This window comes from Nannospalax galili, unplaced genomic scaffold, assembly GCF_000622305.1.
Source record: "Nannospalax galili isolate Female #2095 unplaced genomic scaffold, S.galili_v1.0 scaffold124, whole genome shotgun sequence".
NCBI lineage: Eukaryota > Metazoa > Chordata > Mammalia > Rodentia > Spalacidae > Nannospalax > Nannospalax galili.
The window spans coordinates 1,700,515-1,719,599 of NW_008352485.1; the positions used below are offsets into that span (position 1 = coordinate 1,700,515).

General features: G+C 40.0%; 1 protein-coding gene across 1 annotated transcript in view; it reads right to left on the reverse strand.

The window, feature by feature from the left end:
• The window catches only part of Chsy1 (chondroitin sulfate synthase 1), a 96,116-nt gene that overhangs the window by 74,041 nt on the left and 2,990 nt on the right, over positions 1 to 19,085 (reverse strand). The window contains exon 2 of the mRNA XM_008849557.3: positions 3,931 to 4,426. Within this exon, the coding sequence (XP_008847779.2) occupies positions 3,931 to 4,426 (496 nt within the window). The remainder of the gene's footprint in view (positions 1 to 3,930; positions 4,427 to 19,085) is intronic.

The following is a 19,085-nucleotide window of genomic DNA, read 5'->3' on the forward strand; positions in this document are numbered from 1 at the left end:
GGACAGCTGGGGGAAAAGGGAGGCCCCGTCTCAAAAAAACAAAAAAAAAAAAAAAAAAGCCTCTCTTTTGAATAGTAAAAATATTTTAAAATATTTTAAAAATGATGAATGGAACAAGAATAAAAAGTTGAAATTAAAATAGGAATAGGTTACGTTAACTTTATTCTTATTGCCTCTTTTAAAACAACAGTATACTAAGAACACATATATTTGCCTAAGTAAAACACATTACTCTTTCAAACTCTTCAAAGTGCCTCACAAAAAAATCTCATGTAACTAGAGGTAACAAGAAAGAGAACCAGTACTAATCAGAATTAAACTGCCTCTAGACCAGTTCTTACTTTTAACTTCTCTGTAAATTTTAAATTATTTTCAAATCATTTTGTTAAAAGCCATTTTATTAATAAATACCAGCAATAAACAAAACAAGCTTAGAAAAGAATCTGAGTTTGATTTTGACAGTTGTTCCTCGTGAATCATTTTAATTATACAGGTATTACCCAAAGCATTATTTCTACTTGCAAAAAAAAAAAAAAAAAATTACTCCTTTGGCTAGGCTTACAATAGAGCAAAATAAGCACCTTCGAAGACTCAAAGCTTTACATACTGTCTTTAAGCCTCTACTTCAGTAATGTCCCATAATATAAGCCTTAATAGAGAAACTAGATTTGGAGAAGTTTAATGAAAATCTCTTTCACATGAGGGATTAATCTTGCCTGACTGCTGAATGCAGAACCTGGGGCGGAGAGGAGATGTAGGGTGTGTGGGGGGGGTATAAGTATAATAAAATTTCAAATATCCCACAGAGAATATGTATTTTCAAAAGATTTATTTTTAAATATGTGTATATGTGTATGTCTACATATGACAGTTACAAGCCACCGACCAGGGTGCAAAGTGTGGAATTTGGGTCCTCTGCAAGAACAGTACTCACTCTTAACCACTGAGCCATCTTATAGCCCTGAGAATGTATTTCTTTAAAATGATAACAAAGAACTATATGTAAAAAGTCACTATTTTCAGGAGAAAGTGTTTGTGACTCAAAGGGAACAATTTCTTAAAATATTAAAAAGCACAAAACATCAAAGAAAAGTTATGTTAAATTAGACTTGGACTCACAATTAGCCAATGTATTAGTCACTTTTCTGTTGCTGTGACAGAAACACTGACCCAAGAAATTTAAAGAAGGAAGAGTTTATTTGAGCTTATGGTTCCAGGGGAATTACAGTCCATCACTGCAGGGAGGCATGGTGGCTGGAGGTGGTTGGAACAGGAGCAGCAGAGGCTAAGCTCTCACATCATCACGCAGACACAGGAAGCAAGAGGGCAACTGGAGATCTGGAAAGGCTTAAGAACTCTCTAAACCCACCTCCAGTGACGTGCTTCCTCCAGGATAGCCACACCTTCTAAAACCTCCCAAAACAGAGCCATCATCTGGGGACAAAATGTCCAAATACTTGGAGCCTATGGGGGACATTTTCATTCAAACCACCACAGCCAATAATTCTACAAGTCAGTGAAGGGAAAAAAGACAAACCACACATCTGGAAGAAGATACTGTGTCCAGAGCAAAGCATTTGAATAAAACCCTAAGACAGAAGGATTCCATCTAAAGTATGGGCCAAGATTATGAACAAGCAACTCCAAAAAGAGCTCTCAGCACAGCTGATGGGAGAGCCTCTGGCACAAGCCCAGAGAAGCCAGGAAAATTTAGGAAAAGCTGTGTCATCATAGGGCATTTGAAGAACTGCAAAGCAGGAGGGACACTCCTGACTGACTGCCCCATATTCCTAGGGAGACCCTCCTGCTGATGTTATAGCTGACCAATAAGGTCATTTATGGGGTGCATCAAGTCTAAGAGCATCCATATAGGATGAGTCCAGGGATTCCTGCCCACAGCATTTGTACTTTTATGTCAGATTACATCATAATGAGAAAACCACCCCACAAACAGTCTTCCAAGTCCCGGGGCCCTGGACATTACTTTCCACCTGCAACTGACACTAGATCAAAGTTCTTGCTCTAACTCAAGATACTAACTCTATCCAGCAGTATCTAAGACATTAACATAACTACATCAACACACACACACACACACACACACACACACGCACACACACGCACGCATATTTACTCTCACTTTTGGTAGTATACTACGAGTTTTCAGTGAGTTCCGGGCCACCCTGAACTATGGAGTGAGACTATCACCTCCCACCCTCTAACACACACACACACACACACACAGGTTGGGTTTGATGGCTCATGCCTGTAATCAAAGCACTGTAGAGGCAGGAGGATCAGTAATTCAAGGCCAGCCTCAGTTACAAAGCAAGCTCAAGGTCAACCCGGGCTACATGAGACCATGTCTCAACACAAATTAACATAAAAAAACAGCCTTGTCTTCTGTCAGCAAGAAGGGGTTGCATCTCAGTCCAGGGTTAGGACAAAGGGTTCCAAAATACACAAAACATAACATATTTTAGGCACAATAAAGTATGTTATCGCTAAAACTACTTAATTAAGAATATAAAAATGCAGAAATACTGCCGCATGGTCGTCTACTTAAAACAGCATGAAATCCTCCAATGGCTTTCCTCACTGCAAAAATCCCTGACAACACGCTGGGTATGGTGGCGTGGGCCTTTGAGGCCACCCTGTTTCACATCATGGTTTCTAGGTGGGCTGTGACTAGGGAGACCCTGTCAAAAAACAAAGAAAAAAAAAAAACTCCTGACGACAGAGATTCCCCAGGCCCAGTGAGTAACCACCAGGAGATGGAGGTGGGCAGGGGAGGAGTGTAAGGCACATGCACATGGAGATTAAGGTTCCTTCAGATCATACTTAGCATTTAAAATGCACCTTTGTGAATTTATAGATAAAAATTAAATGAAGACCATTCTCTGTACTCTTGAAAATGTCCACTTCCCTAAAAATTTAAACAAAAGAAATAGAATGATTAAAAGACATGTATAAGTAAGTCTGAGAAAGGCAAGCAGGGTCAAGAACACTGTTCCTTCACTCAAGTAATTGAGAAAAAGACCTAACTTTACATTAGAAAGTACATTATTTGGGGGGGGTGGTTAGCAATTCCTCTGCTCTTCACAACCACGAATGGTTTATCAGTCTAAACATGACACAACTTAAACAATTTGTTTCATGATACTGTTACTGGATCCTGCAATTATAGGCAAGAGGCATATATGTGCTAATAAAATAGAAAGCCCAAACTTAACTCATGTCTATCTTCTTATTAGAGAGAAAATATCTACAAGTAGACTTCCTTTAAGGCTCCATGTATTAAAATAACTCACAAACTACCTACCACCTAGTGTGAAAGGAACAACTTTGTTTTATATACTTACCAACGAAAAAACAACTACTTATTTTTGGTGCTCGGAACAGTAAGGTCTCAGGAATGCTAAGAACAAGCTGAACCACTGAGCTTCAACCCTAAGTACCAAATGCAAAGCCAAAAGCTAGTGGCTTTTTCTCATCACTAACCATTTTAGAAATTCAAAACATGTAAATTTCAGATCTGTGTAGGTCATCTTGACCAGAAAAGAATGCTCAGACTTTTGGAGACAGGAGATAGGAAAGATCTTAGACTCTTGCAGAAAGTCTTGTAAAATCAGCAGAAACCTAGAGGATTTTCAGGGTATCATGAAAATGTTACTATAAATCATGTTTTTTTTTAAAGGCCCTAATTTTCATTATTTATTAACAAGATGTCCTGACAAAAGTGTAGAAGGCGTACTCTAAAGACCAGAATCCAAGGTGATAAGAATTTAAAAAAAAAAGAAAGCTACGAATGTGTACTAACTTATTTTAATTTTAACCCTGAAAAGGAAAATATTGCTAGTTTCCTACAAGTGAATCAGAACTCTAATGACAAAACTGACTTTTTCCCATAGTAAAGAATTCTGTTCTTACCTCATAAGACCAGACACACTGCACGCCTGCAAACCTCCGGACACATCTTCCCACCTCCACATCTTCATGGGTGGTATACATTTCCCGGAGACACTTGCCAATGTGTGGTACCATTCTCCGAAGCACCTCCCGGCTCATGATCACACCAGGCCCACCCATGCAGAAGTTCTCACCAGGCTCGAGGGCCAGTTTTCCCATTTCTTCTGTGGTGCCCAGTCCTGTCTGTCCGAGAAAGAGGGGCTCGCTGCTATTCAAACTTCTCAAGAAACTCTCCAGACGATCTCCTTTGATGTAAACATCATCATCTGCTCTCATAAACCATTCGTATCTGTCCAAGTAGTGGTCATGCATGTACTTGAGCATCATAAAAGACTTCTTTTGGGGTGGATAGGAGTCATCAACACCCCGTAGTGGCACCACTGGAATGGGTATAGATGTGTCTGAACCCTCACTAGAGAAGAACTCAACTTTCCCAGGAATTGTCTTGGACCATGTTCTGGAATTAAAACAAATAACAATTAGAGAACAGGTCATCCCACTTATTTTCAGGATTGCACTTACCTGCTTATTTTGTAGCACTATGTGTGACTGCTTCATATATTTGATCTGCTTGCTTCACATTAAGGGAAGCCCCTCCTTCTGAGGATTACAAAGCCCAAATTCATTTTCAAAAGAACTTCAACAAAAAGGAAAGATTAAGTCTTAAAACAGTTCCTGATTCACTAAATTTTAGTTTTGGCTGAAAACCAAATTTCCAAGGCACCAAAATGTGGATAGCCAGGTCAATTTTTGGATTCTGTCAACTCCTACTGACAAACTCCTCAGCTCTAAGGCTGAGGAGATGGCTTAGCAGGTAAAGTCACAACTGCCAAATCTGACAACTAACCTGAGTTCGCTCACCAGAGCCCAAATAGTAGAAAGAGAGACTCCTTCAAGTTGTCCTCTGACCTCCACATGTGTGCTGTGGCCTGTGCATGCCCACACAAATACACAAACACGCAGACACAAACATACAGACACAGACACACTCAAAAATAAGTAAATAAAATGGTATCTTTAATTAAAAAAACAAAAAAATCCAATTGTCCATTCCACCAATTTTCTTGGAAAGCTCATTAAGTGTCAAGTACTTGCTGAGCAAGAAGGATGCAATGGTGAACTAAAACAGTCTAGAGTCACAGAGCTGACGTCATAAGAGACAGGCACTGGCAGGATGGTATGCTCGCATAGGTTACCATCATGCACAAAGTAGAAGATCTGAAAGATAGTTGCACACAGGCAAAGAGGGTCCCAGGAGAGAATATTCCCCTGAGGCAAGCTGAGCACTAAGGATGACAAGCCAAACCCAGGTGCAGAGCTTGAAAGCTCTGCAGGATCAGGGGTGGAGCCCACCTGAGATGTGGTCCTCTATGCTACAAAAGCCCTGGGAAGAAGAGAGCCTCAGCATAAGGAGAGAAGGAATGTGCATTCTAAATTCCCCAGGGGAGGAGTACAGGGTTGAACAAAGTCAGATCAGGTCTGAGTTTAAAATGAGCTGGTTTACCCCTGGACAGAGGAAAGATCAGTGACCAATTAAACAACTAATTTAAGGCAAGGCTATCATACTTCCCTTTATGCTACTGTTAAGAACTTAAGTAATTTAGCTACAACAATTCATTTACATATACCACTTCTAAGAAAAATATGATTGATAACAAATAACATACAGGTTGAATATCTGTTATCTGAAGTTTATTCAGATTTTGGACTACGTGTATAGACTTTATCAAACATACCTAGTCCAAAAATCCAAATGCTCTGAAATCTGTCACTGGCAGAACTAAGCACTATACCTAGAAAGTTTCATATTTCAGAGCATTTCAGATTTCTACATGCTTGATTTGTAATAAATTTAATCTTAAGAAAAGTCGAGTGCTGGAGAGATGCAGCCCCAATGCTTAGGAGGCTAAGTCAGAAGGACAGCAGGGTGGAGGCGAGTCTGGGTTACTGAGAGAAACTGTCTCAAAACAAACAAAAAAGATACTGCAAATCTTTGGGGAAAGGGTACAAAAGTAGGGAAATTGGAATTGGGAGAGCACAGCTAGACATGACTTTCACTCTTCACATATCTCTATACTCAGGGCAAATTTTGGAAGTATCACATTACTTATCTTTAGGAAAAATTAAATTGTAATAAAACATATGTCAATGCCGGGTGTGGTGGCACACACCTTTAATTCCAGCACTTGGGTGGCAGCGGCTGTCTCTGTGAATTCAAGGCCAGCCTGGTCTACACATAGAGTTCCAGGCCAGCTGGAGCTACAGGGAGACCTTGTTTCAAAAAGATCAAAAAAAATTTTTTAAATAGAATTTATCATTTTAGCCATTTCTAAATGCATAGTTGGTAGTATTAAGCATACTCATAACACTGTACAACTATCACCACCATCCAGCTCCAGAATATTTTTCAGGTTATAGATCCTAAAATTATTTTTATAACTTTAAAAAGAATTTAAAAGAACTACTTTGGAAACAAATGACTACTTTTCATTTGCCTTCCTAATCAAAACATAAGGAACAGAATGTGGGGCGTGGTTGAGCATACTTTTAATCCCAGCACTTAGTAAGCAAAAGCAGGCAGATCTCTGGCCATTTTCTCTCTCTCTTTCTCTCTCTCTCTCTCTCTCTCTCTCTCTCTCTCTATATATATATATATAATACAAAACAACACTCAAGCAGAGAAAAAAATCCACTTGGATTAAACTCTCTATCAAATTCTTCTCAAAAAGTCCAAATATTAAACATATACTTTTTTGGTCAAAGCAAGATTTTGTTTTATCATAGTTTCATCTACTAACAAAGAGAAACACACTGCTAATTAGCAGCCTATCGCGTCAGCAACTAGAAACTGCATCCTAACTTTAGAGATGTTAAAATCTGAAAAAGCACATCTTACAGTGGAAGCAGCACTGCAGTTGTTAATGTTTTTCTTTGATGACTATGGATTTTAAATGGACCTATATATTCTATGCCACTTGACTCTTTAAGAAAGAGCCAAGAGGGACTGGAAAGGTGGCTCAGTGACTAAGAGCACTTGTCTGGGTTCAGATCCCAGCACCCACAGAGTAGCTCACAACCACCTGTTAACTCCAATTTCAGGGGATATGACACCCTCTTCTAGTCCTGTGGGCATCAAGCACACATATGATGCACATACATACATACAGGTAAAACATTCATATAAATAAGATGAAAAAAAATAAAAATCTAGAAAAGAAAAAGAATCAAGAAACAAGTTTGATACATATGGAGTTTTATGACATCACAGATTCTATGCCAGATACATTTCATTTTCACAAAGGATGTACTCATTTAGAAAAAATAGGGGGCTGTGGTTAAGTACATTTGCTAATCTTGCAGAGGACCAGGGTTTGGTTCCTAGCATTCACACAGAGCAGCTCACAATCACTTCTAACTCCAGTTCCAAGGAATTCAACACTTTCTCTTCTGGCCTCTGAGGGCACCAGTGTGCATGTGATACACATATGGACATGGAAGTACTCAGACATCCATATACAATAAACCTTTACAAAAATAATGGTTATGTTAATAATGGTGACAGAGGTAGGAAAGATCACCTGAGCCCATGAGTTTGAGACCAGCCTGGGAAACAAGGTGAGATTCCTTTAAAAATACAAAGCAAAAAGGTAAAGTTAATACAGAAGAAATGAACAGTTAAGGTAAAGAGAAGTCAACCCTCCCAAAAAGGGAGAAGTCCTTCGGCAAATGACTGCAACGTCCCCATAATGTATGACAGTCTCTAGTTATTCTAATGTGGTCATTAGCTTCAGCTGTCAACCTCACACAATCTAGAGTAACCTGAGAAGAAGAAACCTTAATTGAAGAACTTCCTCCATCAGTTTGGCCTGTGGGCATGTCTGTGGGCATTTTTTTTTAAATAAATTTTATTTTTATTTTTATGTGTATACGCCTGTGTGTGCCCATGGAGGGCATAAGAGGGCATCAGATCCTCCTAGAAATGGAGTTAGGTGGTTGTTAGCCACTATGTGGGTGCTGGAATTCAAACCTGAGTTTTCTGCAAGAACATCAGTGCCCTCAACCAATGAGTCCTCTCTACGGCCCTATGGGGCATTTTCTTGACTGCTAGTTCATGTAGAAGGGCCCAGTCCACTGTGAGCAGTACCAACCCTAGATAGATCAGCCTGGGCTATAAGAAGAAAGGTAGATGAATATGAATTTGGGAGCAGGACAGTAAACAGTGTTTCTCCATGGTTTCTGCTTAAACTCCTGCCTTGAGTTCTTGCTTTGGTTTTCTTCATGATGGACTGTAACCTGCAAGTCAAATAAACCCTTTCCTCCCAACAAGTTTCTTCTGGTGTTTTACCACAGCAGGACAGAAACCAAACTAGGATAGGTCACATCTGTAGAAGAGACCCTCTCCCAGAACTTGACTGACCACAGGAGCCAGTGTACTGACCATTTAAGTCAAGGAGCCCCTGATTCTGTTCTCCTTATGCAGTAATATTTGGGCTGGGTGTGTGTATGTTCCTTTGGGGCACAATAATTCTTTGAAAATGTAAATAATCTCAGTGCTTGGCACATAAAAGATCAAAGAACACGTGGAATGAATAGTGCCCACTCCTATGCAATAAGTGACTAACAGATAGATGCCATGTGCTGTGTTTCCAAAAGAGCAAAAATCATTTCCAGATGAGATTTGCATAACTGTCCATCAGCCTAGCCACTCTACAATTTCTACATGAAGAAAACTGGTTTACTGAAAGAACAAGAAAACAATTATCCAGAGGGAAAATTCACAGGTTCAATGGTATTGATATGCACTACCATTCATGGTGCTTCTGAAATGTAATTCAAAGCTAAATAGTATGCAGCATCTTATGATTGAATTTAAAAGGATGATGAAAACAACTTAACCTTAGCTTATTAGTATTAATAAGCTATTGTGTATATGAACTAAAATGTGCATACTAACACAGATCAAGTTCAAAATAATACCGGAGAGTCAACCCCAAATGCCAAGAGAGTATCACTGGGGAGACAAAACAGCTAAGGCAATTCCTACCTTCAAAGAACAACCTATTAAAGAGGCAATCCACAATGCCTGGGCTCTGGAACTCACTGCTGGGATGAGAATCCTGACTCTACTTTGGGCAAGTTATTCTGGGCCTCAGTTTCCTTACATGAAAGCTGGAGATAACAGTAATAGTATCTGCTTTATAGGCTGACTGAGAGGGTTAAAAGAGTTATTACATGCAAAGTGGTTAGAAACCTGCCTAGCACTACATCAGTGTTATTATCAGAGAGATCAGGAAATTTGCAAATAAAATAAGGTAGTTAAAGGGAGACAATAAAAAGTGTGAGTTCAATGTGGACTAGAAAGTTTTAAGACTGTGCACCATAGTGAAACTAATTTGGGACACTCTTCAGAAAATGTGGGCATCTAATGAAAGTTTAAATTTTAAAAGTGTTTTTTGCTTAGAACCAGGCCCTTTCATATTAGACTGAGGATCAAAATTCATTTTTGCCTGGTACTGATTTCCAGTGCCCCCAGACAGAATGCACGCAGAAAGCACTCACAACACAGCCATCATGTATACAATTAATGTCTCAACTGTGACTTGAAAAGGAATAATCTGTCTAAGAAAAGAAAGTAATTAATATTAGAAACAATCTAACCTCAAACCATCCTTAAAAGCCTCTTTGCATTTTCACAGTAACTCACCCAATTATTATCCAGTCCTTTTTAGGTAAACCAGGGGAAACCTCATGTTGTCTTTTCTGTTCTAATTGATGGGCAGTTTGAAGGAAATCTTCTCAATACGAATTCTTTGCAAACCCTCCAATCTTAAGAAATCATGATCTTTCCAATTAGGGTAACTTTAGCTTAAATAGCTCTACAAAAATGAATGAATTCTGGAACACTGCAGTTCACTATCCTGTGGGAGGAAGAGGGGGCACATTTATAATCTCACATTGAAGGAAATGCTGAACATGCAAGCTGGCCCTCCTATAATAGAAACAAGTCAAGTTCCGTGATTTTCATAAGCAAATGTCGACTTGGCCATCAACACATTTGCTATTTGGAGCTCTTAATGAAAATGACAGGACATTTGCAAAGGCCCTTGCCAGAGAGTTTAATTTTCAATGGACTGAACCCAACTCTTTCTACAGTCTAGATAAGACAGCTGAAATGTGGGAATGCCAAAGAAATCTTCTGTTTCCCAAACGTTTCTAAACGCTACTCCTGTAGTTATACCATAGCTAAGTAATGCAGCTGGACAGTTATTAGCTTAGCCAAGGAATGCCTGTGCTGGGTTAGGAATTGGAATCCGTTTCCACTTCTAGTCAGTGTCATTTTAAGAAAAACTATGCAAAATTCATGTCCATGCATTGTCATGGGTAAACAGCCATAATGTATGGGTAAATTTGAAAAGCAGGCAACAAGGGCTAAGAATTTAACAAGTGAGAGAGTACATGCTTGGTATGTGCAAGGTCTTGGATTTCTATTTCCAGCATAACACACACACACACACACACACACACACACACACTTTAAGAAAGCAGGCAAGACTATATATTTGTATCGTGGCTTGCTAAATAAATTAAGGGGCACATACAAAAATAAAATAGAGATAGAGCTGGAGAGATGGCTCAGTGGTTAAGAACACTGACTGTTCTTGCAGAAGACCCATGTTTGAATCCCAGCACCCACGTGGCAACTAACAACTGTCCATAACTCCAGTTCCAGGGGATCCGACAGCCTCTTTTGTCCTCTGCAGGCATTATAGGACACGTGCACTTATATACATGCAGGTAACAAACACATACACATAAAAATAATAAATAAAATATTTAAAATGGAAAAAATGTATAACCCCACCTCAAAGTATTCAAATGAGCTTTTTCTGAGTATGAGATTAGAAATTATTTAATTTGGGGGCTAGAGAAATAGTTCAATGGTTAAGAGCAGGTACTGCTCATGCAGAAGACCCGAGTTCAGTTCCAAGCACCCACATAAGGCAGCTCACAGCCACCTGTAACTCCAACTCCAGGGGATCTGACACTTTCTTCTGGCCTCCACAGGCACCTGAACTCATGCGCACATACCCCCGTACATACATACACATAACTAAAAATAAATCTTTAAAAAAGAAAATATTTAACTTTCTTTCATTTTCTATAATAGGTATGTACATTTAGAAATAAGAGGAATAAATTCCCCCAGGGGAAAACTGTGCTAACAAGAAAAGAAATGTTTATGAAAGACAACAGAAAAGATATTTTGTAATAAAATCTTATCCAATAGGCAAGAACTAAAAGAAAAATGGAGTAAGATTGAGTTCCTTCTTTTACACTTTCTAAGTTTTAAGTTATTCTAAGTTTTAATCATTAAAAAGGTGGGGAGATTTTCTGTTCTACCACTATTGCACATGTTGTCTGAGGGTTACAGAGTGGCAAGTTTGAAAGGGTAAAATCATCTCAGCCATTGCTTCTCAGCCTCTTGGCCAAGATTATCAAGTATAAAGCACCCCAAGACCTGGAGTCAAAGAAAGAAGAGAGTACACCTTATAGAACTGATGCATACTAGGAATTAAATGTATCATTCTTTCTTGTTACAGAAAGGACTTATGATGACTTAACAAAAAGGCATGCAGGGCGAGAAAAATGAGCAAGAAGATAAAGTCAAACAAAAAGAAGAGTGGGTAACTCAGAGCAAGGCACAAAAGGCAAAAGACTGGGTCAGCAAGAGCACTCTCAAGGAGACACCCTCAAACTTGAGCAAGCTCCTATGCTGAGACCTGTATGCCAGTATGACTCGTGTGCTAACAGTAGGCTCCCACATTCAGCTATAAACCTTCTGGCAGGCAAAAAGAAGTCACAAGACTGTGTCCTACTACTTGGGATTAAGTGAGAAAACTATTTCAGATACTAAGACTTGGGAGAAATCCCTCTCTGAGTCCACTTTTAGAAGGCAGGGCAAAAGTATATTGGTAGGAAGCATAGGTTCATGGGGTAGCAGTCTTAATTCATCCTCTTAAAAACTGCATGGAGGACACTGTTCTCCACTGTTAGACAACACAGGGCCAGTGGAAACTCAGGTGTATCCCAAGGCAAAGGACACCTGGTTATTGACACAGGCCTCTCCTAGGTGGATGGCTGTCTGCCTCAATACCAGGAGCTCTGCATCAAATGTTCTCAGCAGCCATCTGAGTATATGGTTTCCGGGTATGTGGTTTCCTCTTTTCAAGTTAAATGACTCACTGCCCTTAAGACATGAGTAATCTCAAACTGTTTTTTGAAGAGGTGTAAAAATATTATAGAGAATGTATTATGGGGGGATTATTTTAAAAGGTGAAATTATAGTCTTATTACTGATCCTTAAACAGACATACAGGGGAAGCAACTATAAAGAGTATTTTTTCTGGACATAGTGATGCATGCCTATAAAGGAATATATAGGAAGATAACCAGTTCAAGGCCAGCCTAGGCTGCATTATACACAAAAACCTAGTTCTAAAAATTAAAAAAATAAAAAAGAGCCATTTTCTTCTCAATTAATCTGCTGGCAGGGTGAAATTCAACTTCCCACCTCAACAATGGCCTGGACACTAGCCCAGAAGGCATTTTCAAGGTATTAAGCACTAAGGAAACAGCCTTCAGAGCCCAGGTTCACAACCAACAATGGAAACACTCACCAAGAAAGACCACAAACACACCCTTCTGAAACATAAGGATTAAAATTCAGAGTATGAAGAAAAGGGAAAACTCTGATCTCTGGAAAGGATTCCAAAACTCGGAGTACATCAGTGTTACTTTGTATAATTAGGATACTGCTGTTGTACATTCAAAAGTACACATTTTCCTGAGTTGCAATTCTAAGCTCCAAACAGATGTTCTTTGCTCTTGGGAGAGGGGTAATATATATGACCAAAATCAAAGTTTTCAAATTTAAGAAAAAAGCAGATCAGAAACAGTTATGTAAACAATAAACTACCCTGAACTTTACTCAGTTAGTGTCTCAATGTGCTAAGGCCTACCTGGAATCAGTCTGCTTACCAATGGTACTCTTTACACAACACTAGGCCTACTTTACAGCCACTCAATCTCACCCTGTGAAGGACTCTGGGTGTGTAAAGGACCATTATGCACAGAAAACTGAAGTTCACGGCCAAGTTATGAGCTTGCCCAAGGTCTCACATCTTGTGAGTGAACAGAATGCAAACAGGTTTGACTCTGCACCGCCACAGGTCAGCCTATCTTTGTACCCACACACTTGTTTCCTAGTTCTCACCCCCATTTCTTTTCCAGTGGGGAGTGTGGGCTTGATAAGGCTGAAGAAACAGTACTCTCAGACAAGGAGGGCCTTATGCACACTTCAACTACTTCTATCTACCTTTGGTCTGCCTGGTTTGGCAACATAAAAGCTGGAACAAAACCCTTTGGGACTGGGTTTAACTCTAAGCCAACAAACTTAATTCAAAGTGTTCTGTATGAATCTGGTTACCACCCAAATCCTGTCCAGTTATTTGTGGATATTGCCTTCAGAAACAAACCCAACAAAGCTTAACATAACCAGCCTCTGAATAGCAAGGCTGATCTTTCAGAACACAGATGGCATCAAGCTACTCTCGTGCTAAACCACTGACAGCTTTATACACAAAACTCAAGCACCTGAGCCTGGCACACACGCATTCCTTTAGCCTGGCCCTCGGTGTGGTGTCCTGCCTGCTACTTTACAATGCAGAGCTCACAGCCCAGCCCCAAGGATCTACCCTTTCTCATCACCCACTGCTGCCACTTCCTTCCACTTCATGATTTAGGGCGCCTGCTACTGTCTCTGTCTCAAAAACTCTTACTCATCCTTCAAGACTGTAGGGAAAGAAGGGCTGGGGGCATGGGTGGGGATGAGGCAGCCCTTGATCCTCTTCCTGTGTGTGGTATAAAATGTGGGCCCTTCTGTATCCCTTCCTTCACGTACCCTGAGAACCCTCCTCAGCCAGTTATTTGGATTTTACATGTAAAATCCTTCCAAACAAATACTGGCCAAATTGAACTGCATGAAAAAGCAACTGAAATGTTTCAAGATACACATAGTTTACTTAATTCAAAAAATAAGGAAACAACTGAGACATACTAGGGAGGTAGCCTTCATTAAGGCTGGCAAGAGGACTTGTTTGCCTCCATTCAAAGCATAAGGAAAAGGTCCTTAACTGACAAAACAGTTATCTTGAATAAAAGTTCCATATCTAAAGCTAATGCTTCTCACCCCGTCTTCCCACACAGATGCTAATCACTCCTGGACAGAAAAGGGAAGCCAACCTGTCTCCTGAGAAAGTGGAAAAAGAAGGAACAAAACTGTTTCATCTTCTGGCCTGGGGCAATAAGACTCAAACAATTATGAAGTGTTAGATTAGCTCGGTGTTTTTAAACACATGTGTACCCATGCATGTGTGTGTGTGTACATGCATATGCTTGTGTGAAGGCTGGAAAACAACATCGGGTGTCAACCTCTGAGATAGGGCTTCTCACTGGCCTGACATGCACCAATTAGGCTAAAGACTAGCTGGCTACCTAGCCCCAGGGATCAGAACCTCCTGTCTGCACACTGCCAGCTCTGAGATTACAGGTACATGCCCTGCGTGGTTTTTTGTTTTTTGAGGGTTTTTTTTTTTTTTTTTTTTTTTTTTTTTTTTGAGAAAGGGTCTCCCTGTAGTCATGGCTGGCTTGGAACTTGTTATGTAGACCAGGCTGGCCTCAAATTCACAGAGATCCACCTGCCTCTACCTCCCATGCTGGGATTAAAGGCATGTGCACCACCACACCTGCCCAGGCTCCTGCATTTTTTTTAACCTGAGTTCTTCAGATAGACCTCAGACAGAACTCAAATCCTCAAGCACTTTTACCAACAAGATCATCCTTGACCCCTCTCCCCCAAAGCCCTAGCTCAATAAAACTGATGAAGAACTGAATGTCAGCAGTATATGTGCCTGTGATCTCAGGACTCAAGAGGCTGAGACAAGAGAATGTCAAGTTCAAAGTCAGCCTGGGCTACACAGCAAGATTTATTTTTAATTGTGTGTGTGTGTGTGTGTGTGTGTGTGTTTGTGTGTGTGTGTTTGTGTGTGTGCATGTTTAAGTTCAGGTGTCCTTGGAAACTAGAAGCATCAGACCCCCTGGAAATGAAGTTACAGGCAGCTGTGAGTCATTGGATATGGGTTCTGGAAACCCGAACTCAGGTCCTCTTCGAAAGCAGTATGTGCTCTTAAACTGTTGAGCCATCTCTCCAACCCTATAACAAGATTTTTTTTTCCAGCTAAAAAAGCTAAATGTGTATGCTTTTATTTTAATTGAAACTCTGCCTTTGGGTTGGTGAGATGACTCAGTGGGTAAATGTGCTTGCTGCAGAAGCCTGTGAACCTGAGTTCAATCCCCAGAAACCACATGAAGATGGAAGGAGATAAATGACTCCACGAAGTTGCCCTCTGACCTCCTTATGTGTGCTCACATACATACACACAAATTTAAAATGTAGTAAAAAAATTAAAAATCTAAATCAAAACATAACTTCCTAGCAAGACAGGTAAATATGGCCAAGAAATGCTTGAGATGTGATGAAGGGACTTCACTGGATATTAAATATGATTCAACCTCCAATAAATTCAATGGGAAGAAATGGTATGAGAACAGAAGATCAAGACAATGAAAGTTCAAAAACACTCAAAAACGTTTATGATGACAGCCTTTCAGATTGGTAGGGGAATGAGTGATTGCTTAACACACAGTGCTGGGACACCCTACTCCTTGTAGGCTGAGATGACGTCTCTTCCTAGAATCAGAAGAAAAAAAGTTGCCTTTAAAAATGCCCCCAGGAGGGGCTGGAGAGATGGTGCAGTGGTTAAGCACTGACTGCTCTTGCAGAGGACCCGGGTTCGATTCCCAGCACCCACATGGCGGCTATGAACCGTCCTTAACTCCAGTTCCAGGGGAATCTGACGCCCTTGTCTGACCTCTGTGGCATTGCACGACACAGGTGTACTCACATACATGCAGGCAATACACCCAAACACGTAACACAAAAATAATATGGGGGCCTGGTGACAGAGGCTTGTAATCCTAGCTGCTCTGGAGGCCGAGATAAATTCAAAGCTAGCCTAGGCAAATTGGTGAAACCCTGTCTCAGACAAATTCAAAGCTAGCCTAGTCAAATCGGTGAAACTCTGTCTCAATCTGAAAAATTCAAAAAGGGCTGGGGATACAGTTTAGTGATAAAGTGCTTGTTTGTCCAGCATGTTCAAGGCCCTGAGTTCAATCCCCAGGACTACTAAAAATCAAAAACAAAACAAAACCTTCTTCAAGGCAATGACTTTCTGAACTTAAGAAGGGGAATCTAAAATCAGGAGCAGGGATTGGTGACTCTTGCCTGTAATCCCAGTACTCAGGAAGGTAAGGCAGGAGGATCACCAAGCGTTCAAGACCAGTTTAGACTACAAATTGAGACTCTGTCTCAAGAAACTCAAAACAAAGTCAAATTCAAAAGGGTAAGACATTGAATTATGGAACTATTTCGCCTCTATCAAAAGAAAAAACTAAAGCTGGGCGTGGTGATGCACGCCTTTAATTCCAGCACTCGGGAGGCAAAGGCAGGCAGATCTCTGTGAGTTCAAGGCCAGCATGGTCTACATAGTGAGTTCCAGGACAGCTGGGGCTACAGGGAGACCCTGTCTCAAAAAGGCCAAAAAAAAAAGAGAAAAAACTAAGAAAAATATGAAGAAAATATGAATTGCAGGTCATAACACAAGGAACCAAATCATTCCCACAGCCTGTCGATAATGAGCATACCAATTAGCTCATATAAATCATGGTATCTTAAAGTGAAATTAGGTAATAAATAGCTGCAGAGCAATCAAATTATTTTCTGTATTTATTTGCAGAATCGCAGCTACACACCTCCCTTTCCTGCCTCAAAAGGTTTTTCTATTCACTTAGAACACAATTCTGTGAGTCTGGACAGTCAGACCCACTCCCTTCTTTTACTGACCTTCTTGGGCTTCCCTTCCAAGCTGGTTTCTGCCTTGGGACATACAGCTTTTCCCTTTGCCTTGTCTGTTTATTAGTCATATTCACACAACTAGTCTTTCACTATCTGACCCAAGTGGTACAAATGCCCCATTCTCCAAAGCCTTCACAACCACTTGATATAGAAAGAATACCACCCTGTCTAGCTCCTGTTCTATTTTCTCCCATGCCCATCACTAACCCAAACCCTTTTTAGTGTCCATCCCTTTAAATAAAACAAGCAGAACAAGTATCTGTCTTTCTGTGTCCCCAGCACTCAGTCTGGATCATGCATATTACTGGTTTAGAAAAGACTGAATCCTACTTAAATGCATCCAAATGTTTTTGGTGAATTGGATTACTCCTGTGAATGTAACAGCTTGTATTCACTCAGGGTCTACAGAAGTTAGCTCCAGCTGTTCTCATCTCTACTACACTCCGGGTTTTCATTTTGTCTGATTTTAAAAATGACCATTTTTAGCTATCACTGACCTGCTGTCTCTTGGTAGCTCCTAGTCTCACTTCAAATATTTGACGGGACTTCAGCGTAAAAGTACACACAAATGGGGCTGTTCTATCATAATGTATTAAAGTGCAATAGCTAGCTTTAGTGCAGTCAAGCACACCCTCCTGGATTTAGTTCTAAGGATGTCTTAGCTCCCTTCTTGATCTAAGAGTTCTTGGGAAAAAAAAGTTAATAGTCCTTAGACCTAAATTCTGACATTTTCAGTATCTTACACCACAACGCTTCTTACTCAAAGTGCTGGCATCTCCTTCATCTATAAGCTGTACAATAGTTTTGACAAAGAGAAAGAGGAAGAGGAAGAGGAGATGACAAACTGAAGCTTCATTTTATAGAGTTTTCTGTTTTGGAATCAAAGTCCCATGTAGCTCAAAGGAGTTATTTGGGGATTTTTTTTTTTTGCCTTTATTCTATGATGAAGAATGAGACAGGTGTGACAGTACATGCCTGCAATTATCAGCACTATACAGCTGAGGCTAGGGGGTTGAGTTTAGGCCAGACTGGGCTACACAGCAAAAAAGAAAGGAAAATATTTTTAGAAGAAACATAAAACTGACAACACCCAGTTCCAAACTAGGGTTCCAACTTGTACTTTAAGATTCAAAAATCAAGCCTGCTTTCATACAAAAGAGTGCATGGATGCTCCAATTTAAGAACTCAGTGTGGACTTCTGGCCCAAGCTGCAAAGAACAGTAAAACCACAATCATATGTTATAACCCTATAACCTCCATCCCAATTCAGGCCTTCCCCAAAAGTTCCCCAAGGCTAAAAACCATCTTGTGCCACCTCTCCAAGTCAATTTAAACACAGAGTTGACAAGCTGAAAGGCAGGGACCCTGACCAGTCAGGATAGGCCCTCCATATGCTCTGCTTTCTTCAGATCACAAAGAAAAGTTAAGTTAGAATACTGAAGAAACCGGGCAGCGTTTCCTGGAAGGGATTTCCTTTCTGTCACAGAGGGAGAAACCACGAAGAAAGTGTTTCTACTTTCCTGAATTGTCTAAAAGAAATTATTAAAAAAGAAAAGTGGTTATGGAGAAAAGGCCAAAATAACTACATGCGCCCATCTTTAAGATAGGCTTTAGGAATCCATGGCCAATTATAAACAGTACTACTAGTATATACTACATTTTCTGGGTATTGCTGGTGTAATGCAATCCCCATTGATTTGTATATATTGATTTTGTAAGCATTAAAAATCTATTTGTTGATGAGTCTGTATTCATGCTCAGATGCCGAGGAGCTCAGAAGGTGGGCGACTGTGACCAGTGATAGTCATGTATATAGAGATTAGAAATGCATGTGAAAACGTCTCAATGTCAATTGCTTCGGAATGAATTCTTCTGTATGAAAAAAAAAAAACAAGTATCTTCTTGAAGTCCCTCAAATTAAGGAAAAGAATAAGAACAAATCATTCTGGAAGAACGCAAAGGAAAATAGCTTTAGATACTTAAGTGACAATTGAATTTATTCTTATAATTGTTTTAATAGCTTTTGTATAATCCTCATCACTATTATGAGATATAAAATGTATTTATCAAATCTGTAATCATT